General features: G+C 51.9%; 8 protein-coding genes across 8 annotated transcripts; 4 read left to right on the top strand and 4 right to left on the bottom strand.

Moving 5' to 3' along the window:
- Nucleotides 1-790: 790 nt before the first annotated feature.
- On the bottom strand, nucleotides 791-2617 carry N7498_010739 (uncharacterized protein; the record flags this gene model as incomplete). The annotated part of the gene is made up of 2 exons (XM_058457795.1): nucleotides 791-2356; nucleotides 2417-2617. 2 exons carry the CDS (start codon nucleotides 2615-2617, stop codon nucleotides 791-793), a joined length of 1767 nt encoding a protein of 588 aa, XP_058304694.1.
- Nucleotides 2618-3275: 658 nt separating this feature from the next.
- Nucleotides 3276-7223, top strand: N7498_010738 (GRAM and VASt domain-containing protein; the record flags this gene model as incomplete). Its single annotated transcript, XM_058457794.1, has 3 exons — nucleotides 3276-3685; nucleotides 3755-6447; nucleotides 6499-7223. The coding sequence occupies 3 exons, from the start codon at nucleotides 3276-3278 to the stop codon at nucleotides 7221-7223; spliced, it is 3828 nt and encodes a 1275-aa protein (XP_058304693.1).
- A 723-nt stretch (nucleotides 7224-7946) lies between these two features.
- On the bottom strand, nucleotides 7947-9575 carry N7498_010737 (uncharacterized protein; the record flags this gene model as incomplete). The annotated part of the gene is made up of 1 exon (XM_058457793.1): nucleotides 7947-9575. The coding sequence occupies one exon, from the start codon at nucleotides 9573-9575 to the stop codon at nucleotides 7947-7949; it is 1629 nt and encodes a 542-aa protein (XP_058304692.1).
- Nucleotides 9576-10227: 652 nt separating this feature from the next.
- Nucleotides 10228-11047, top strand: N7498_010736 (uncharacterized protein; the record flags this gene model as incomplete). Its single annotated transcript, XM_058457792.1, has 2 exons — nucleotides 10228-10640; nucleotides 11020-11047. 2 exons carry the CDS (start codon nucleotides 10228-10230, stop codon nucleotides 11045-11047), a joined length of 441 nt encoding a protein of 146 aa, XP_058304691.1.
- Nucleotides 11048-11744: 697 nt separating this feature from the next.
- N7498_010735 (thioredoxin family protein) lies at nucleotides 11745-12339 on the top strand (the record flags this gene model as incomplete). The annotated part of the gene is made up of 3 exons (XM_058457791.1): nucleotides 11745-11787; nucleotides 11895-11970; nucleotides 12045-12339. 3 exons carry the CDS (start codon nucleotides 11745-11747, stop codon nucleotides 12337-12339), a joined length of 414 nt encoding a protein of 137 aa, XP_058304690.1.
- Nucleotides 12340-12781: 442 nt separating this feature from the next.
- On the bottom strand, nucleotides 12782-13292 carry N7498_010734 (hydrophobin family protein; the record flags this gene model as incomplete). The annotated part of the gene is made up of 2 exons (XM_058457790.1): nucleotides 12782-12930; nucleotides 12983-13292. The coding sequence occupies 2 exons, from the start codon at nucleotides 13290-13292 to the stop codon at nucleotides 12782-12784; spliced, it is 459 nt and encodes a 152-aa protein (XP_058304689.1).
- A 2721-nt stretch (nucleotides 13293-16013) lies between these two features.
- On the bottom strand, nucleotides 16014-18076 carry N7498_010733 (DUF2985 domain-containing protein; the record flags this gene model as incomplete). Its single annotated transcript, XM_058457789.1, has 4 exons — nucleotides 16014-16732; nucleotides 16796-16870; nucleotides 16929-17321; nucleotides 17392-18076. 4 exons carry the CDS (start codon nucleotides 18074-18076, stop codon nucleotides 16014-16016), a joined length of 1872 nt encoding a protein of 623 aa, XP_058304688.1.
- Nucleotides 18077-20702: 2626 nt separating this feature from the next.
- On the top strand, nucleotides 20703-21946 carry N7498_010732 (uncharacterized protein; the record flags this gene model as incomplete). The annotated part of the gene is made up of 4 exons (XM_058457788.1): nucleotides 20703-20908; nucleotides 20988-21288; nucleotides 21343-21555; nucleotides 21617-21946. The coding sequence occupies 4 exons, from the start codon at nucleotides 20703-20705 to the stop codon at nucleotides 21944-21946; spliced, it is 1050 nt and encodes a 349-aa protein (XP_058304687.1).
- Nucleotides 21947-22323: the final 377 nt, after the last annotated feature.

The following is a 22323-nucleotide window of genomic DNA, read 5'->3' as shown; positions in this document are numbered from 1 at the left end:
AGCAAACACCACAACGGATTTGGTCTGCTTCACTAAGCCTGGCAAGTACAACACATTTCTAGCCGCAAACGGTGGAATTCGGAAGCAGCTAAATACCCAGGACAGGTCCAGCTGGTCTTGAAGAGTGGTAATGATACCGATGACCTGAAGGCTCTGGGCGGCATAATAAGCACTTAAGGCAAATACAAGTGATAGGTCATACACAATGCTCTATTCGGTGATGGCTACTACATCCTACTCACTCTTCCCAACAGCATGTCGGAAAATACAGTCTATAACCTTTCGCCAGAGATTTTCAATCAAAGGGTACGATAACACTTCCATGAACCGGACTGGACCTGCAACGAGTGCTTCTACTATGACAACCACTCGATCGAGCACGAGATCACCTAGTAATTCTGCACCTAGCTCCATCTCAACTGCCGCGGGCAGTGCGCCGACATCCAATGCTCCGGCTCCTTTTGCTTTGATAGGCGTGGCGGCTTTTGGTATGCTGGCTTTCTGAACATCAAACGATATGCAACTTTGGAGGGGAAGGCTTTTTGGAAATTTTGAGAGGAACCGAACAATGGAGGTTCTGAGAAGTGTTGCATGGCATACCCATGCTTATAGAGAGCTTGAGAGTCTAGACATACATCGGGCTCATGAGACGAATTTCATAAACTCAGGTAGAGGTACGAATAATTATGCTCCTCTTCATAAAGTGAACGAAACCTAAGATATCTAACCGAAATTGGCCGGTGAAGTAACAACTTAGTGGTGTCGTGAAAATAAGAGAAAAACGCATGTTTCAAGGCCCTTCTGCGTTGCCTCCACCATCTGATCCAGACGCAGTTCGGCCAGCCGCCTGGTTGGAAGAATCAGTTTCTGGCTGGGGAGAAGCCAAAACATCTGGCCTTTGGTTGCTTTGGCCATCGGGTGGACGACCTTCTGCCCGTCGCGTTTTGGCACCCTCTTTCAATTTCTCCCAACGATCGCGGTACCGCCCCAGAATGTTCTTCAGCTTTTCATTCTCCTGTCCAACGCGATCCAACTCTTGTTGTTTGAGACGAGCCAGCTCCTCTAACTCCTTGATTTTGGGATCCATGTCGGAGGTGGCAGGTGCTGAGGACATTTGGGCCACCGGGGATGTTGCGGCTGATGATGCTTGTGCTAACTGCTCTGGAGACCCAGTGTTGTGATGGTGAATCAATCTCAATGACTGCTGAAGTGCCAAGGATGACGACTGTGCATTCACTTCCCACATGTGTAGCCGTTTCGAAAGAGTATCAGACAGCTGTTTCAGTGCGTGATTCTCCATCTGTAGCTCCTCTACAGTCTTCGGGTTTTGGAGGCTCATGAGTTTGTCTGAGGCCCCATGACGCCCAGTTCGAGAATTGCCTATACTCTGGCGCATCTCTGGTGATGCTGGGGCTTCCCGTGCATCCACAAATTCGTCATCCGCCTCTTCCAAGCTGTTTCGGCGTGCCTCTTTTTCCGCTCGAGTCAGAATTCCGGCATAAGACATTGTTCCACCCGTTGTAGGAACGACGTAGAAGGACTCGGCAGTATTTCCAGGGTTGCTCCCTGGTGTATCTTGAATCGATCGCAGCGCCGCTCGAGAGAACAGACGGCTCACTTCTGGCTCTATCGACAAAGAGGATCGATCTGAAGTCGCATGATGACGATCCAGTTTGGTCTCAGCGGCCGACTTCCGGTTTGCAGGCGCAGCTTTGGCGGGGTCCTCTGACCCTAGAGGAAGGCCTGCAAAGGCTAGCGGGGCCGAAATCCTCGAGATCAGGCCTTCAAATGTGGAGTAGAAACGCTGGAACGGCTCATCGCTTGCTGACGATTTGGATTTGGAGGGCAAATTCGCGCCGACGTTTGCGGGTACAACTTCATGGGATGTGATCTCTGTATGTATGGATAGTGGAGGAGACCACGGCTGTCTGGGTGCAGGTGCTCGGCTCTGACGGCTCTTATTTGGGACCTCGCGAAGCCTTGATTCTCCAGATTTGGCCCTTGATGGCCCCTCTGTCATTTTCGCCCCGGCTTGTTGGGCAGAAAGAGTCGGTGACACCGGCGACCCACGACGAGGATGGGAAGGTATGCCTCTTGCGGATGCCAGATTGCTTGCTATATTTGAGGACTCGCGACTGGGCATCCGAGGCTTTCCCGGTAGTTTCGGAGGATGGTTCTGAGCATCCTGGCTTGTGGCCTTGGTGCTCCCGGAGTCTGTAACAGAGGGCTGACTCGCAGGATTCGGGGAGCTCGTCGGCGTTTCGGCGGTTATACTGGCTGGATGTTCATGCTGGAACCTCAAGATCTCGGCCAACGTCTTGTGGTGGTGTTCGAGTAGCTTCAGGGTTCGGAGAGCCTGTGTGCCCGATTGCGGTCAGCGCGCGATACCCTCGAAGGAGGGGCAGATACGGCTCACCTCTTGGTCAGAGCTACTCTGGGCAGCTGTAGCGAATTCACCGGCTGCCAGATCATGTTCCTCGCTGGCAGCGACGGGATTCGACTTACGGGTCTCGAGCACCGCGTTTCTCGCGTGGGTGTGGGCCTTGGGGATCAAGTCAGAGACGGAGCAGCGCGAACGTGGGGATCGCCTTACCAGGGTAAGCGGAGCTGCCTCCATGGTTATTCAACGGTGCATGGGCCGTACGAGGAGCATTCGTCGAGGTAACCAGTCTTGGATGACTCGGGAGAGAGAAGAGAACATGAGTGACGCCATGTCCACTGACAAGGGAGGAGCAACTGGCATCAGCCACAGATCTATCCGTCTTACACCACACGAGCTATCTAAGGTGCTTTCACGAGGGGTTCAGGCCTAGTACGATAAGAAATATAAAATACTGTTTTTGTTCTTATCCTAACGCTAGGTGGTATCTACTCTAATCGGCCGGAGCTCAAGCTGAAAGCAGCATCCACCGACCACAACCGTCACATCGGCATTCTGGGCGGTGGGGAAAAGCTACGCTAACCATCTCCACGAGGGAACAGTAGGATAATGTAGATGTCATCGTGGAATATTCCATACTAGAATCAAGGAATATGAACACAAAGGAAACTGGAAACATCGAAGAGTAGACTCGAAAGTACGGCCTCGGCCCCGTGCACCTGACTAAGGTCAACTGCGGAGCTTCTTCCCCTCGTTGATCTGTTGCTCCAGGGGTTCCACTTTGTCCATTGTTCTGCAATGTCCTCCCATTGACAGGGTTACCCAGCCGAAAAGCCTATGTTCTCTCTTTCGATCCATCAACTACTAACGGCCCGGGACTCATCTCTCGACCACCATGGCCGACTCCGAAACCTCTAGCCTGCAGACCAGCAGGTCACGTCGTGCCTGGACCGTCTCCGCGGAGTCGGAAGCGATGGAGAGCTCTAGTCGGAGTAACGGCCATTCATCCATCGATTCCAGCTCCGAACGACCCAAAACATCGGCCGGAGAAGTGCTAGATTCCGCCAAGGCTGGACCTAGTGGTATCTCCAAGCTCCTTAAAGCGCGACGGAGGCGGAAGAAGAACAATCAGACATCTGCGGACGCGCCGCCCGTACCGGGGATTGTCACTGAGGAGGATCTCCAACAAAGCCGATCGAACGAGTCCCGCGACGACAATTCGGCCATACCTTCATCCAACAACAGTTTCGCCCTGCCAGAGGGCGAAGTCATCAATTTACTGACCGACGATTCCGAACCCGACAGGTACGCCGAGCACCTCCTTCTCCCCTATCCAACAGTTTTGGGCATTTGACTGACATCCTCGTCATATAGAACTCCGCCCTTGACCTCTCATAACTCACATACGGGATTCTACACCTCCTCATCCCCCTTCTTCACGACCAAATCCGTGGACGCCCCTGATTCTGAAGGAGTTCATGCCGACGCCGAATCCGCTGTGACTGGTCTTAGTGCGACTGGATCAGAATCGGCTACCAGCGATGATCCTCCGAGGCCAGGCACTCAATCAAGCATGACCTTGGATGTCCCGGCAGACACCAATGGCAGGCGTCGGAGTGCTTCGCCTTCGCCGGGGAGACGCTTGAAAGATGCCTTCAGCTCGGACAAGAAAAGTTCGAACGCGAGCGACGACGCGGACCGAGCATCATCCAAATCGGGAGGTAGCAAAGGCGGGAGGAGTATATTTGGCAGCAGACGCAATAGTCTGGCATCAAAACGAGCTCAAGCAGCCCCAGAAGAAGCTCCTCGGCCCCTACCGGCTCCTATTCGTACGGATCTAGCTGAGAAGAACCCTCGTTCTCTCGAGGCAAGCCCGCTGCCGAATACGCCTCCGCATACCGCCAGCCCAGCCCCGGCTACGACTGTAACCCCTCCAACACCGACCGAACACCGACCGCTCGATAACCAAATCCTGTCCGGTGAAGTAACGGATTCGCCGGAGTCGATCAAATCTCGAAATTCTATATCCTCTCCAGGGGTCACTACTGTGAGTCCCTCTGGAAATATGATTTCGCATCGGCGGGTGCGCTCAGCCTCTGCGGCTCATGGCCCAAGCAAGTTATCGAATGTAACAGCATTGAGCCCACTGGATGAAGGAAAGTCACTCAAGAGCTCGCCGAATCAACCAAGTGGCTTTTTTTCTTCTGTGTTCTCTGTCGCCCAAAATGCGGCATCCTCCATAAGCAACACGCTCAACAACCAACAGAGAAGTCGAACAATCTCTTCAACCGGAGCTGCAGCCCCCGAAGAGACTTCTGCTGAAGGCAATCCCGAGGGTCTCGATGGTACTTCCAATGGGAGTAAGGGTGAAGACGGGAAACCATCTGCTGTGCAAACTCTCGGGGCTGGTGATCTGAATTTCAGTCACCTGGACATTGACGCGCCCCCCGGCGAGGTTATCACCACCACTGATGGCGTTGTTGTCACCAAGCCCGCAACTCCAGTTGACAAGCGCAAGAATGCAGCGGTCCAGCGGCGAGACGAGGATTCTGCAAAGCTTGAGGACCAGCACGCAGCACGTGCCATTCACATGGCTTACGAAAAGCCCACTGACTTGTCTGCCGTTGGTTCCCCTGGAGATGACGCCTTGGATATCCAGTCTACTGCTTCTCTTCCTAAAGATGGCACTATCACTGGGGACCATACCCCTCCCACTGGCAGTATCATTGATGGCGATATTGGGAGTGGTATCAAGCGGAGTGGAAGTGTGCGCAGTCGGCTTGCGCGCCGCCACCGAGGTTCGTCCGGGGCCACTGCCTCAACAATTGGTGCCATCGGGGCCAGCGCTCTGGCTCTCGGTGTTCCTGGTGTTAACTCCAGTGTACCTCGGCTGACTGGCTTCGCTGTGGCAAGCAAGAAACGCAACAGGGACTTCCATCAACTGTTCCGAAGTGTCCCAGAGGACGACTATCTGATCGAAGACTACAGCTGCGCGTTACAGCGTGAAATCATTCTCGCTGGTCGTATCTACGTCTCCGAGGGCCACATTTGTTTCTCCAGTAATATCCTAGGATGGGTAACGACTCTTGTCATCAGTTTTGATGAAGTCGTGGCCGTCGAGAAAGAAAATACCGCAATGGTTTTCCCCAATGCGATTGCTATTCAGACCTTGCATGCTCGTCATACCTTCCGCAGCTTGCTGAGCCGGGAATCCACATACGATCTGATGGTCAACATCTGGAAGATCAACCATCCGTCGATCAAGAGTTCCGTCAATGGGACTCGGGTCACCAACTCTACTGGTGACAAGACCGAGAAGGTTGGAGACGGAGAGAGTGACTCCGAAAGCGTGGTCTCCGATGAAGACGAAGTTTACGACGAGGATGAAGAAGGGAACGCTGCCGACAGTTTCTTCGAGGCCGGGGCTAGCGCAAACGTTAGTGAAAAGTCACTGCCCGGCCGAGCAGGTCTGAGCCGGCAACCCTCGGGCTTGTCCACAAATGCAATGGTCTCTGGTTCCGGGCCAAACACCAATGGCGATACCAAGAATGGCGACAAATCCGTGACTTCCAAAGAACCAGACTTCCCTGGACCGTCCACACACGCTCCCACCGAATATACGGACCCCAATGGTCAATATGAAAAGGTCATCAAGGATGAAACCATCCCGGCACCGCTCGGAAAGGTCTACTCCTTAGTATTTGGGCCTGCGTCGGGAGAGTTCATGACCAAATTTCTCGTGGACGACCAGAAATCGGGCGAGCTTCAGTTTGAAGGAACGGCCAAGGGCCTGACCAGCGAGAGCCGGATCAGAAAGTATTCCTACATCAAACCTCTCAATGGCTCGATTGGTCCCAAGCAGACCAAGTGTATCAGTACTGAGAACCTGGACTTTTTGGACTTGGAGAAGGCAGTCCTTGTCACGCTGAGTACCCAGACCCCCGACGTGCCCAGTGGTAATGTGTTTGCCACAAAAACCAAGTATCTCTTTACTTGGGCTCCTGGCAACCAAACCCGTTTCCTCATGACGTGTACGATAGAGTGGTCGGGTAAGAGTTGGTTGAAAGGTATGTTGCTTGTGATGTTGAAATGTGGGCCGTGAAGTTAACTCGCTGCAGGTCCTATTGAAAAAGGTGCAATTGACGGCCAGACGACATTTGGTAACGACCTGGTCAAGGCTCTGAAGATCGGTGTTGTTCCTCGTGGGCGCACCGCTGGCGCTGGACGCGCCAAGGGTCGTCGCAAGAAGGGCGACGCTGCCACTCGTGATGCGTCTGCGGCTGCTGGTCACAAAAAATCTGCGGATTCTGGCTCGGGACAAGCTGAGTCTTGGGGTCTCTTTGAACCGGCTCGCCCGATTCTGGAGCCCGTCACCAGCATGCTCAAGCCGCTTTGGAGTGGCAATGTTGTGATTCTAATCATCGGTCTGCTACTATACATGGTGTTCTTCCGGACACCTTCTAGTTCATCCACCCTGTCTCGCGACGCGAGCCTTTCCGGTCTCAGTCTACCTCAGCGTCTGGCCGCTTATGACGAAATGTGGCGACGTGAGGAAAGTGAGCTCTGGAACTGGCTGGAAGACCGCGTCGGAATGGATGGCATGGTTTTCCCAACGCTGCATCACCGTATGCCAGAGGCCCACCCGAGCCGCAAGTCTTCCCGAGTCAATGCGGCTGATGAGCGTGATCTTATTGATCGACTGCGTGAGGAAAAGGTTTCGGAACGAGAGATGGATCATGCACTTCGGACGACACGCCAACGGCTTGATATCCTTGAGGAAATGATGAACAAGCGCAAGGTGCAGCCAAATCCCGACGATGAGCCTGTCCGCACTGAGCTCTGAGGTTGGCAACCCTCCTGCCGTACGCACCTATCTCCAACTTCTTCGCCAACTTCCCTCTCTTTCTCTTCACCCTGGACGCCTTCTTACTCCATTCTTCACCAACCTTCACCCCTTTCTCGACTACAGCAGTACATTCCTTACCCAGGTTCCTTTTCATCTCTGCCTATTTCTTTTTTCCCTTTGGGCAAGTCCCTTCCTCTCCTTCTGACAAATACCCACCTTACTTCACTCCTTACGCTTGACTCACCTCCGCTTGATGGCGGGGTGCAAGGACAAGCCTTCTCTTTGCATGTACATGAGCGCCAACTGTTGTGTCTATACCGGTCTACACGAGCCGGTTTCCATTTCTCCTATCTGTCTGTTCGAGCGTGCCTCTTCGCAATTTTCTTAGTTTAGTGATGGTGTCTTGTATAGTTCTGTCCAAAACGTCTTTTCTCCAGCGTCGTGAGTTTGGTCTGGAGCACCTTTGAGCGTTGGGTGCAGTTCTTTTCTACTCGGATGGATTCCGGTGTTGATGTATTTGACGAATGCAAAATAGCGTATATAGACAGACTCGTTCAATTTCTTCGTACCTTGCTTCTTCCGAGGTTTCAACTATTTTTCATTTGTTATTGACTGGGTATAATTGCTATCGTATATACCGTCTGTTTCGTTCATAAATACAGTACAAAATCAAGAGATCGTTAACAGTGACCACAGTAGCCTCTGCTCTTTACGCTCAATTTACTTCGCCATCTCTTGATCCTTCTCTCGCGCACTCTGCCGCGTCATCTCGATATTGCTTGCCCGGGATGTCCTCCACGGCCGAATACCCGAATAGAAAAGGTCATCAATCTGCTCCAAGGACAGAGTCGCAGTTTCCGGTACAAGCAGGAACACCAAGACTGCAATGACGACAGTCACACCGGCATAGAAGTACCCAACATTGGGACCCATGTTACCGTGATCTGGATCCAGCATATAGGGAGTCCAGAAAGTAGCACCAAAAGAGAACAAGCCGTAAAAGATGATCGTGTTTGCTTGTCCATACGTGCGAAGCGCAACGCTGTGCATCTCCACCGAGGCCAGGCCAGCACTTGGTGCGATAGTTCCGCCGAATATGAATGCCCAGAAACAGAGCAAAATGACAACGACCATTTTAGCGATCTCGTTGTCGGATCCTAGCGCTGTATTGACCGAGGATAGAACGAGCATGCATGCTGCCATGGAGGTATAGCCGATCAGAATGGCGAATCGTCGTCCGCCGTACTCCACCACAAGGGGCCCGATAAACGATCCGGCCAAAATGCATAGCCCGATGATCACGTTGATGAGGTATGGGTTGCTGATGCCGACGCCTTTGAGGAAGGTAGTTGCGTACGGCTGCACGAACTGAATTCCAGTAATAGAGAGCCCAATCATGATCAAAGCAGAAGCTAATGTCCGGCGGATTTGGCCAGAGTTGTAAATCTCGAGCCATGAGGTGCTCGCCGCGGCAGCTCGCTCCTCTTTGATGTGAGTTTTGATGTCTTCAATTTGAGCAGTGATCTCGGGGGAATCCGCTGGGATGCGATATAAAATACTGAAAGCCTTGCGCGCCTCTTCTTCCCTTGTTTCGTCGTTGTTCAGGATCCACCGTGGAGATTCAGGGAACATCAGGATGCCCGCACCCAGGATGATTCCCATCGGAATCTGACACAGAATAGGCGTCTTCCATTGCCAGTTATTTCGCGGCTCGAGTTGGGCAGTGCCGGCACACACAGCCCCGGCAGCAACATTGCCCATGGCCAGTCCGACGTTGTAGAGCGCCAGGGAAATGCCTCGCTTGCTGGCATCTATGCACTCCGAGCCGTAGGTCACACTCGCAGAAATAAGCTGCCCGATTCCAATGGCGCTGATACACCTGCACAGCATGTAGTGCAAAAAGCTGCCGTTTCCCCTTCCTCCTGTGCCGAGCATTCCAGCAGCACCGATAATGGCCAGGATGCAACCGATCTGGATGGCACCTCGGCGTCCGGTATATCGGCCTGTGATACCTGAAATGCCACCCCCTATACCAATAAACATGTAATTCAAGCTGATAAGCGACTGTTGTAGTGGGGTGAGTGAGCAATGCTCAACGAGCTCGTTGGTCATCGGATTCATGAGTTCGGTGCATGTCCCGAACGCCCTTCTGTAGGAAGGCATGATCAATACGGTTCCGGTATAGCCGTTGTCAAAATTGGCGATCCACGCTGCGAGGGAGACCCATAGAGAGAGGCGGAGCATAGCTCCTGTCGAAGCAGATCGTTTTCCATTGGAGCCATTTGCGTGGATCTCCGGAGGGTCGATAATGTCAAGGTCATGCTCGGACTCTGCATATGAGGCCCGCATGATGAAAGAGTGTATTTGTAATGGTCCAGCGCATATATTAGACTCTTGAAATCTTGCCTGACATCTGATCTTGCCATCGACAAAACTTGGGGTTTATAAGGCCCCTCCTAGGTTCACCGTTCTGCCTGCATACCGGAGATGTGCCTGCATTTCTACAATTGTCATCAAAAATGCCAGCCCTCCAGGTCATCCAATAGGAGGAATAGTTAAGCCCGAGTGGCTGATAAGGTTATTCGCGCCAGGTTTATTCACAAATCATCTGACTTGTTTACTGTAGTGACCATTCCCGGGCCTATGAGATCCCTGTCGAATTGAAGTAGACCAAGCACCCTAGGGCTGTTTCAGGCCGTAGTACTTAATTTATTCATGCACAGGAAGTTTGCACAAGGCCCGAATATCGAGTTCCTACAGGCTCAGAAGCAGCGGTTTCCGAATGTAGCTTAATATACTTTCCAAGCCCGCCCACGAGATGGTGCCGATGCCCGATCCCGACTAGGACATTTATCAACCCTGGAAACCCCGGAGTCTGACGGCATTTCATGGCAGATCCTGATATCCGGTCGGTCGATGCCGGATTCCCGATACTGATATATTAATTGCGCTCAGGTGAGTCAACTCTTCAGTCAACTTCACCTTCACACCGACGCACAAGATGCCGCACGAAATTCGATACAAGCACCTCCAAATACTAAAGCATCTATTTCTCCAACTTGAGACCCAACTGGAGAAGAAAGGCCACCTCGAGTGGGCACAGTGGCTTCGCTTCAAACAATACCTCTGGTGGGAGTCTCAGCCTGGCAAGTTCTGGAACTGGTCCCAAAGACTGATCGAAACGGATATACGGCTCCGCGAAGTCGTTCAGAGAGAAATCTTGCTCAAGAATGAATACAACCAACTGGCTGCAAATCCAACCTCAAATCAGGTGGAGCTCTATGTCTACAACCAAGAGCTGGATGCGTTGAACAAGGAATATTGGAGACTGGAGAGGGCATACAACGCACTTGAGGCTTTATGTCCCTCCGAGCCGGCCAGACGTGCATATGCTTCTGTTCGACGCGATCCTCGGTGGCATTTGGCCAATTTTTGGATTCGGAGGGATTGTGCTAATCGCGGAGGTTGCTGTGGAAGAAAATGTCAATGCTGTGAGAAACCACCAGGACCTAACCGAATGAAAGGCTGGGGTCATTGTACCATTCAGTGCAAGTGTTGCTATCGGGCGCGAGGGTTTCCGGCTAGTACAGCAGATCGAAAATTATGTCAACCGGAGTTTCATATCGGTGATGAGGATGAGTCGGGGTGGGATCCCTACAGCCTTGCTCTACACACTGCTTATGTCTGGGGGTTGAGGCCTCACTGATCTTGCAATTTACTTTCATTTGCGGATAACCTTACGACGGTCGCTGTACCTGGGTATGGTATCATAATGACTAATGGTAATCAACAGGCTTGAATTCTTCCCCGAATCTGAGTAAGCATTACCGTATCACCTTGAGACCGTATGATTTGTGTCTACTATAGAACGGAACGTGTTGGAATGGCAGCTCGCCGAGCTACAGATCAAATCCCTCCTCATTCGGGAGAAATACTGCAGGAACACTGCGCAGTGGCTGGAACTACGCAATTCATACCACCTCGATGCGTCAAAAACAGCAATCAAAATTACTTGCTACGTAAACACTACCGCTAGACTTGCCTTTTAGACTCTTGCCTTATGTCCATCAATTAGATTCGAAAGAAACGTGGACAGCTTCGTACCCGCTCAGAGCAGATGGCGCAAGGGGGAGCAAGCTCCTCGCGCACAGTTTGCGTTGTAACTGTCGATTTCAACATCATGAACAAAAATGTCATAGCAGATTCATTCGGCAGTATAATTTTCTGATTCGAGCCGGAAGGCAACGAATATGACTGCGCATTATATGTCCGATTTATTTCTTGGTTGGAATGGGTAATCAATGGAGAGTGGAAAGATGCTGAGCCTGCTATGGCGCGTGGATGGACGAAGTTATAATGGCTTCTAGCCCAGTAGTTTGTCTTTGTAAATGCCACCACTTTCTTCTATTATTATCTCTGATTAGTTTCTTTGAACGTAGAGTATACTTCATGTAGATCACGTGTCACGATAAACATCCGACTCCACCGGCGCCCGCAATCTTCCCCAAACAACCCACAATGGAGCTCTCGACTATCCTGATCATCGCTGCACTTTTCATTGGTAAGACCCACCATGTCTCGTCGTACTGGTCTGTGGATACAGCGATGCGACAGCTATCCCGAGCAGAATAGGTCAACCGAGTCCAAGCCAACTGACACCACCTGCAGCCTTCCGAGTCATACAAGCGCGCCGCGACGCCTCGAAGCCCATGATGTCGCACGGAAAGGTAGCCAACATTGACAAGTCAGTAATCCCCGCGGGACAGATACAAATTGATAGGATGGGGACGATTGGCATCTAACATGACGCTCGGACAGCCTCGCCGTTTTCAAGGCACTCACCTCCGAAGGTCCCGCCGTTGTGGACTTTTATGCAACCTGGTGTGGGCCCTGCCGCGCAGTGGCTCCCAAGGTCGGCGAGCTGAGCGAGAAATACCAGAATGTGCGCTTTATCCAGGTCGACGTTGATAAGCTGCGCGAGGTCGCGTCGCAGTTCCAGGTTACTGCCATGCCCACCTTTGTTTTCTTGAAGAATGGCAAGGAGGTTGGTCAGCGCGTGCGTGGTGCGGATGTCCGTGCTCTGGAGGCTGGTATCCAAAGTCTTTCGGCATAATTCTATGCCCGCTGTAGGGGGAGGAATGAGAACTAGGAGGGGGAATGACGTTCCATTCAAAAAGCCAAGAAAAAACAAAAGCAATCTTATGTTGATCTCTGGCTGCTATGATGCCTCCAGCTCGTCGCATACGCTTGCCCGGCGTGCACACCAGCCGAGAGTGATCGGGTGCCTCCTGTATGGTAAATGTCTAAGAACATTAGGACCATTGTTCGGGCTTTAGACCATGTCCCAAATATATCTCCTGCTGGTGAAGTCATAACACTACGATTGCTAGGTACCAAGGTATGCGGGAAAGTAAATTATGTATTATGTGGAGATAATATTACTTCTATGATGAGTCACGAGAAAAAGATCTCTCCAAATAGAAAAGAAATGGAACATGAGGTATATCACAGGACACTTGCAACTCCCAGAAAACCAAGACCCCGAAGCATAGCGCTTACAGGATGGAGCCGAGGGCAACGCAGGGAAGCCCAGCGCCAACAAGGTCGCTGCTGGCGGTGGAAGGATCATGGGCACAGCAGGCAACGTTCTGCTTGCAGTGCTGGTCGAGAATGTTCTGGATGGGGACGGCGATGAGGAGGGCAACTGAGAGGAATTAGTATCGAAGCCAAGATAATAGGGATTGTAGGATACTCACCCTGGGCATCGAGCTTGGAGCACTGGGAGAAGATTCCGGCACCCGAAGCACCGGAGCCGGTACCGATCAGGTGGGAGAGGAGGCCGCCGCCAATGCCGGAGTTGACATCGGTGGTGTCACCAGCGTAGACTGCCTTGTTGCAGCAGGACAGCTGAGCCTGGTCACCGCACTTGGCCTGAGCCTCCTGGACGGTCATGCCCTGGGGAACCTTCCAACGGATATCGCCATGGCTCACGAGGCCGGGCTCGTGAGGCATAGCGGCAGCTAGGGTGGTGAAGGCAAGAGCGATAGCGGTCAGAGAGAACTGCATTTTGAAGATGGATTAAAGACTAAGGTCTTTAATAAAAGATCAAAATGTTTTCTTGTCGAAGAGGATGGTAGAAGGAAGAGGAAGAGAGAAAGTGAGTCGAGAAGGAAGAAAGCCCTCGAGGTCACGCCTTATATCTTCAAGAATTCGATCATCTGGGCTCACCTTTGCTCTGAGCTTTTTGCTCAATATACAAAAACAAAAAACAATCCTACCATTTTTGGCGCCTTGGAATGTCATCCGTAAGGGGGGGAGGCACACCTGTGATGGAGTTTCTACTGCTCTGAATCCCTTCATTGGCTGACGAGGTGCTCCGGAATCGACTAGTCAATCAGATAGCCCCTTTTGTCCTGGAGATGCATGGGCCCTGCATTCCAAAACCTCCGATGGCATCCACGGAAGCTACTCTACAGGAACGACTAATTTTAAAATTTTCCCAGCCACTGATTACCTCACATTCAGTTGTCTGTGAAGCAGCAATGAGTTCGAGCTATACTATGTGAACCAGCCCATCGTAGGGATGTCCCCGTTCTAGACTACGCAATCAGGGTCTGGACATGTGGACTTCCTAACCCAACAAACAAAGAATGCCTTAACCACACCGCACCACCGGATTTACGTAGTCCGGCGTAAGTGGCTTGCGGGAATAGCCTCGTGGCGTCAATAAGATCTCTTTTGTTTCGGATACTACTAGCAGCGCAATATTTGATTATCTCGATCTCTAGGTCTCGCTGTAAAGGCTGTGCCGAGCCCAAATTCAATCACCCTTGAATGACCCAACCTCCAACCTGAACTAGACGATAAAGGGTGAGCTGAGGCCCTGCTCAAATGTGTGGATCCGATCACAAGGCCGATCGAGATTCTGAACAAATCGGGAAGGAATGAATTGTCGTCCTTGCAGGCTTCGGCTTCTGCGGCGGAACGAGCACACGTTGCAGCCGCATTACTCGGACAGGGATAAGTGAAACAAGATATTCTGGAATTATTTGCAATTTCCGTAACAAAGCAACCATACAATCTTATTTGAAGAGAACTGTCGTAATAGCCATCGATTGAATTAATAGCCTTGGAGCCTTGGAATAAAGGGACAGCCCCTTGATCCCTGGTCTCGCAATCAGGACGTGTTTCCGGAGTATGCTACAATGGAAGCTTTCAATCTTTTTCCAAGTTACTGTTTGATCTTCCAACGATAGTCAAAACCAGCCAAGACATGCCTTAACCTTGGACGTATTCTCCAGATACCCTATCAATAAACAAAATCTAAGTAGGATTTCGTTAAGCCTCATTGGGAAGCTTTGTAGACTTGGCCTGTCACTTTTGTAATCCAACCTGACTATCGTAAGATAAGCAAGGTTGAAGTACTTCCGCTTCAATGGCTCTGCTTCTGTTTTATTGTTCGCTGCCAGAGATCAAGGAGTCTTAGAATGAGATTGAATTCAGTCCTAACATATCGTACGAAAGATGGACGTACTGCTCACATATACATATTTCCGTCAAATATATATATATCAACCTCCTGTACCGTGAAATGTGGAAAATACCCATACAGCCATAAATAGACAGCTCAGAAGCTTGAACCGTACATATGCAGTGCCTCCATGCACCTGTAAACGCTAAAACCTCGTGTTGAGTCCTATTTTAAACTCGTGCAGCCGGTTGCTCCTCTCGGCGTCTTAGTGGAACCGACTCTAACCGTATCTGGAATAGTGTATCCGACCCGATTTACGAGAAGTTCAGGTATCGAACGCAAATAAAGTCGAGTAGATACTTGATGTTTGAATTTATCCGTGGCTATGATAAGAGAGGGCTGTGTCCATTGTACGAGAATTTTTAACTAAGTTGTCGATGTCGATGTCGTTCATGATCTGTCCATCGCAGTTGATCAACACCTGGGCACCATCAATTACTACAAACGATACCAACTCCATTCCCAAAGAAAAACGTAATACATAAAAAGAAACTCAATCAAAATTTCCACAGCAATTGCATTCTTCAGAGCCACCGGTGGCTGCACCAACATCTGCCTCGCATACCGAGCGACTACAACGCCATCGCTCGGATCATGTTATTGCGGATCCGGGAGAGGATTCGGGGTTGAAGAAGCTGCGTGTTGTGACTGATGAGAAGCCTGAAGTTGGGTGTATGATCTCGCGGACTTTGGTTGGGGAGTGGGCCCTTGAGGAGATCGATAGAACGCGGGGAGATAAATGGGTGGGCGAGGGGGTTACCATTGACTGCTTGATTCTAGTTGGTGCCTTTGGTTCGAGAATCCCTTTTGTACATAGATGGTATTGATAATGGATGTCGTGCACATGTTGGGTTGCATATGAAGTTGATTCCATGAAGATGCCAGTAAAAATTGTCTATTTATTTACGCAGCAAATGCTGCGAATAACACAACAAGCAATCCAAAGCAATGCGAACGTAAATCGGTTCGGGCAGACATTGATCGCTAAGGGGAATAACAACCGAAGAATAAAGCAGATATTAAATTACATTGTCGCAATATATTAAAAGAAGCCGCATCCAACCCAAGGGCATCCAACAAACGCCGAGGCTGAGTGTAAAACCTCGCTGACCAAGAGGTAAAAGTGCGGGTTAGCTATGAAGACTGTACAATGAGAAAGCGACATCGTGCTCGCATGTATAATATGTATTGTTCTCGAGGTAGAAATTCGTGACGGTCGTTGAAAGATGATAGGGAAGTATGTCACAAAACAACGCTTAAGTACCAGGGAACGGCTCTGGGCGGTCCACCTGCATACTGCGGCGCTCTTCCTTGACCTTCTTCTTCTCCATCTTCTTCATGGCCTCTTCAGTCAGCTGTTGCCGGAAGAGGCGCTCCACAACATCCTTCTTTCGTGTTCGCCGGTCACCGATCATGATCATCACACCACCCGTAATATTGCAGGTGATTGAGCAGCAAAGGATGACGGTGGTCAGAGCAAACGGCCGCTGTCCCGGTCTTTCCATACTCCATGTGCAAGCACCCAGGGCAATCTGGAGAATGGAATGACAGTCGAGGATAACAACGATGGCGATAAGCAATTGCATCGGGAAAGCACGGTGGGTCACGGTCTCGTGGGGCTTATAGAAAGTGTGGGACTTGGAGAATTTGTTCTGATGGTGGATCAAGCGCAGCTGCTGGTGAGGATTAAGAACGGAGTACTCGAACTCGTCTTCTTTGGGCGTGTCCCCGAACTCGACATCCACGTCCTTTTCTTTCTGTTGGGGGATATCGTTCTTGTCCTTGAGGTCGGGAAGCGCCCTCTTGCGACGGATCTTCCAAGTCAAAAATGTGTAATGCGCGATGAAGGTCATATGGTAGGTATCAACGGCCCGGAAGGGAGCCAAACCATCACCCATGATGGCGAAAAGTCCGACCAAAACGTTGTCGATGATGTTAATGACGTAAAGCTGCTTTCCGCCGACATTGATCCAGCCTGGATGAGAAAGTCAGCAAGGAGCCCGATATAATAGGTCCGTGTCATCTATAGAAATCTTACCGATCAAGAAAAGCACCCATGCAAGACCAAATAGGGTGATTAGAGTTGCGTAAAGGGTGACAAGGAATCCCAGTGCTGTATGGCCAATTCATTAGCTTGATAATTCGAAGCACGTGAGAGTACGGAAACATACGCTTCCGGACATATTGTCCAAATCCTTTCATCGACCGCTTAAACTTAGAGCGACGGGAATGAAGCATGTGCCGAACGTGGTCGTTCAGCTCCATAAAGTCTTCCCGAGTCCATCCCTCGAGCTCGTGACCTTCAGGCAGAACAGCGTAACGAGGTCCAGGCAGTACAGAAGACATACTGGAAAACGGACGAAGCTGTTCCAGCGTCGGCCGTTCCTGGAGCTTGCTGTCCTCTGACATTTCCCCTTCCTCGGTTATGGTCCCCTGCTCTTCATCTGAAGGAGGGTGTCGCGTGAGCTGGTAGGTGGGCATGCGGTTCACCCAGCCACCGAGATTGGGTATGAATAGTGAGTTCTGGACATTTGTGAGAGTCGACAGCGCGGAAATCTCGGGATCTACAATAATCGAGAGTGTTAGTGAGTGCTTCGAGAGACAGCTGCATCGAACCAGCGCAAAGTGGCTTACCAATAACATCCAGTACGTCCACAACTTGAGGAGCGTATTCGCTCCTGCGTTGTTGTTCGTGCATGGCCAGCGTCGGAGCCACTCCTGACACGGTTGATGCCCGGTTACGGGAGAAGCGGTTGAGCGCTGCTTGACTCGTTCGCCGCAGTAAGTTTCGGGAACCCGGTCGTTCCAGCACCGGAGGGGGCGGCTCAATATGCTCCGGAGCATGCTGTTCAGACGCACCCCTCTGAGGAGTAAGTGGTCGCGGGCTCTGATGGGACGACTCTTCCGAAAGGGGCATCATCCGGATGGGAGTTGCCACGTGCGATAGGACGTTCGGGGCAGGGGACGACCATCGCCCCGGGCGCGGCTCGGAGCTGCTGCGTCGTCGGCCACCGTGCAGGGACTCATCTTCTTCAGCAACGGGAGATTGTATGGTTGGTTGGCGGGAGACGGAGGGTCCGGGTTGAAAATCCGGCTGATCCTGCGAGTTGACGGTATTCAAGGAGCCGATGGATGATAAGCGTGAAAGCCTGATACTTGGACGACGCGCTCGATTTGAATTTTCGCGAGTGCGGACAGTTGCCAGTGGCGGCCTCTGTGGAGGCTGCGCAGAATCCGAAGGCTGTTCAGGAAACGGCTCGGTGGTTTGCGATTCCGATGCCGCAGCATTCGAGTCCTCGACGGGCTCGATGCGATCCATGGAGGCGGCTTGAACGGGAGATGCCGAAGGGTGGCTGGGGGTAGACAAGGGCAGTTGAAACAAGGAATCAAACAGGGAGTACAACAAACAGCCCGGCCCCCTTAGCCGTTGATTGTCAAATCATGAAAGTTGAAGATTTTGGATTGGGGGAGTATCCCTCGCGGTGACCTTAGTCAGCGACCGAATCTTGTTTTGCGCAGTGACGACGGGGGTGGAGCCGATGCCGTGTCTATACTAGACCGTCGTGTCGATCGTTTTGGTCAATCCTTGCTCGACTGCAGGCGATCGCTGCAGCTGCATGCATCCTGGCACTAGTCATTTGACGGGGAACTACGTGGTGGATCGTATACAGCGCAGGTTTCTTGGCACGAGACTCAGTGGCGAACACTGGATACAATGGAACTGGAACTAATTGATAAGCGGACTCCACTTTGAGCTTGTACCACAGTATGAATCAGGGAGGGTCTACAGGGTCTCTACTACATATACCCGGCTGCACGGTTCCGCCGCCCCTATTGTAAATCTCTATCCGAACGTCTTTCCGGGGTTGTATCTCTGCCTCATAGGTTCTTTTGTAGTACCAAACCAACATTTCACTTTTCTTCTGCTTGCCTTTCATTTTTGACCGTGGAATGTCTACATCTGCGGCAAGCGGAAGTACCCTCCATATAATCAAACAGTGCTTGGCCCAACTTGATATCGATGGATGTCAATCCATGCTCCAGAGTTCAAACAAAAGTAGAGGAAAGGGGAGTAATTCATGCCTTTCTACTGAGTTGTGTGGTGGAGACGGGAGGGCGGGGGAGGCGATATGTATAATACCATCGGGCATACCTCTTCATGCCTCTACACCTCTACATAGACCAGCTAAGCAGAAGACAGCGGCCTCTTCTTTGCCGCAGCCCCGTGGTCGACCGGCTAAGGTCTCCTAACGCTGCTTTGGAGGAGCCAAAGAATAAAAGACGGATGAATCCCGCTTGCTTTTCTCCAGTGGATCGGTTAACGTCCTCTTCTTTCTCGACTTGGCAGCCACGATTGTTCGCGACTTCCCTCTCAAAGCATTCGCAAAGGGACACGAGTGAATCTCCGCCGACGTACTAACAGGCCTCTCCGCAGTTGTCCTGGGTCCTCTCCAAGAGCCACAATCGTGGCACGGTGCCCAGTCACCGGCTACGGCCAGGAACTCATGGACTGGCGAGCTATCAAAATCAACCCCGTTGAAGGAACGCCGGGAGAATCCATTCGCATCCCGAACAGCTTTGGCAGCTCAACTCCAGCCATTCTCTTTCATCAATCTCGAAAGATGTCGACACCCAATAGCCCCCTTACTTCTACGCTCAGCTCTAATGCTCGTGATGTTTCGGATAGCTCGCCAACACCATCCACCACGTCCGACAATACTACCAAGAAGCCACCGTCGTCTGGCACCGATCGATCCCGAGTATGGAAATCCACCTCACCCTCCTGGTGGACATCCAGAGAGGTTTCTCCAGCGTGATCAGAGACAGCAGTGCGGGCTGTCAAGAAGCCCCAGGGCATCGGCTGGAAGTGACTGGAGTTCAGGCTGACTTTCTTTCCTCAGACCAAGGCTCTTCGATGGTTTTCCGATTCCGTCGATCTTCTGTAAGCTTGTCAACGAGAACTGGGCCAACTTGACGTTCCCACACCGCAGTGGGTTCTCCTCTCACAACCGCATCAATATGCGCGCGAAGACTGTTTCGATATCGCTGTGTAGCCCACGCACGATCGTCGAGTCTCCGAGAATCCACAATGGTCACAAGTAATGGGCGACACTATATCCAATAAGGAATAAACAAGACCTCAATAGAAATGAAATGCCGTCCCTTTTCATCCGGCGGAGAATTTTCATACGTCAAAATGATTTCACGAGGACAAAGCCTCTGTTTGGCGGATCGAGAATATCAACGGGACCGCGAGTCATAGCGGAGCCGGCTGAGGTGTCGCGAGACTGCTACCCATGTTTACGGTGATGACCCCTTGGCACTTGGCGCGGTGGGAGCTGGTTACATTAGACAGAACTATGATTTCCAGGTCGAACTGGAAATAATCTTCGGTTGAAAATGGGTAGAAGAGTTGATGTGCATCTTAGTAAAACTAGCAGGGATCGAAGATGATGGCATCCGAAAGAATGGGGTCTTGGCTCCATAATGACATCAAGGCCCAGTTGCGTCGAGGACGAAGGCGGTGGGAAGTGGTATGCCTGAAGTTTGTGCCCGAGTTGGGGGGCTTGGGGGGTGCCGTAGGGGCTGGCAGCGCCTCAAGGCAGGCGACCGCACCTCAGGCAACACCCGCAACAGAGTCGCCGCCATCGTCCCAGATCTGTGCTCCCCCAACAAGGCTAGCGCTTCACCGCCTCCTTTCCTTTCCTTCCCTCCCTTCCCTCTTTCCCTTCCATCAAAACAACCAATCTCGATTTCCTATCCATCTACTTTTCCCCCCCTCCATCGGTATCTAGGGCACCAAGCTACCCTGCTCCTTCCCTCAATTCCTCCTCGTCAAGTTTTCACCCGCCCCGCAGGCTTCAATCAACAAACACCTCTGTTTGTTTGACACATACCTCGTTCGAGCTTTTCCCATCCCGAACTCTCTGTGTCTCGCCTTCAAGATGTCTGCCGTCAACGCTCTTACCACCGACATGGCCGCGACCGCCATCAACGAAACTGCCAACACCAACGGCACCGCTCCCGCCGCTACTCAGGCTGCTGACGCTGCAGCTGCCAGCGCGGATGAGGGTCGTCGTCTGTACATCGGGAACCTCGCCTACGCGACCACCGAGGAGGAGCTTAAGGAGTTCTTCAAGAGCTACACCATGTAAGTTGTGATCCGCTAGGTGGTGTTTTGGTTGAGGTACCTTCCTCCGATCTCCATGACTGACGATGACGACTTGCAGCGAGAGCACCTCGATCCCGGTGAACCCCCGCACCAACCGCCCCGTTGGCTACGCCTTTGTGGACCTCGCCACTGCCCATGAGGCCTCCGACGCCATTGAGGAACTTTCCGGCAAGGAGATACTCTCTCGCAAGGTGTCTGTGCAGCTGGCCCGCAAGCCGGAGCCCGCAGAGGCTAAGGAAGCTGCTGCCAGCAGCGGCGAGGGTGCCAGCGGCAATGAGGGCCGCAAGCGCGCCGGTGGCCGCGGCCGTGGCCGTGGTCGCGCTCGTGGCCGTGGCGGCCGTGTTGGACGTGGTCGTGGCGTACGTCATTCTTCTCTTCGTTCAATCTCAACCAATACTGACTGCAAACCCAAGGCTCAGGAGGGCCAGGAATCAACCGAGGCCAACGCTGCCGAGCAGGCTCCTCTGGCTGAGGCCACCAACGAGAACGACGCTGCTGGCACCGAGGGAGCTAAGAAGGCTCGCGCAGCCCGCCCCCAGAAGCAGCGTGGCCCCCCCGAGGATGGTATTCCCTCCAAGACCAAGGTCATGGTCGCCAACCTCCCCTACGACCTGACCGAAGACAAGGTATGTGGCTACCACTTGAACTTCTCAACGCCCCAACATCACATACTAATGCATTACACAGCTCAAGGAGATCTTCGTCGAGTACTCGCCTGTCTCCGCCAAGGTCGCTCTGCGCCCCATTCCCCGTTTCATGATCAAGAAGCTCCAGGCCCGCAACGAGCGTCGCAAGACCCGCGGCTTCGGCTTTGTTAACCTGGCCACCGAGGAGCTCCAAACCAAGGCCGTCAACGAGATGAACGGCAAGGAGATCGATGGCCGCACCATTGCCGTCAAGGTCGCCATTGACAGCCCGGGCAAGGAGGATGATGTCAACGCGGCTGCTGATCAGTATGAGGAGGCCAATACTCCCGCTGAGGAGAACACCGCCCCTGCTGCCCCCGCCGAGGCCTAAATTCTCGCTGATTCCTTCACCCCGCAGATAGCTTGCTGATTTGGCTTGAGGTTTGGAAGGGGAGGTTTAGACCACTGCCATATGGATATGATCACAATGCTCCCGGGGCTGAAATATCTTATCTATGCGACAGGTGGCCTGGAAGTTGAATCTGGAGAGAGAGAGGAGGGTGTGATGACTTTTTTTACGGATGTCATGGAACGTAACGTCCCATGCTGGAGAGCAGTTTCTTTTGTCTTGCTGATGCCTCCATCCTTAACGACCTTTGCCTTCTGTACTGTATCTTAGCACCCATTTAACTAACTGATGACGATCTGCATTTGGAGTTCCATTCGTAGTGGATATTCACATCGTAGCGGCGCCAAATTTGGCGATGA

This window comes from Penicillium cinerascens (assembly GCF_028974065.1).
Source record: "Penicillium cinerascens strain IBT 15544 chromosome Unknown scaffold_4_segment0_segment1, whole genome shotgun sequence".
Taxonomy (NCBI): Eukaryota; Fungi; Ascomycota; class Eurotiomycetes; order Eurotiales; family Aspergillaceae; genus Penicillium; species Penicillium cinerascens.
This window is presented reverse-complemented; position numbering and strand designations above follow the sequence as displayed.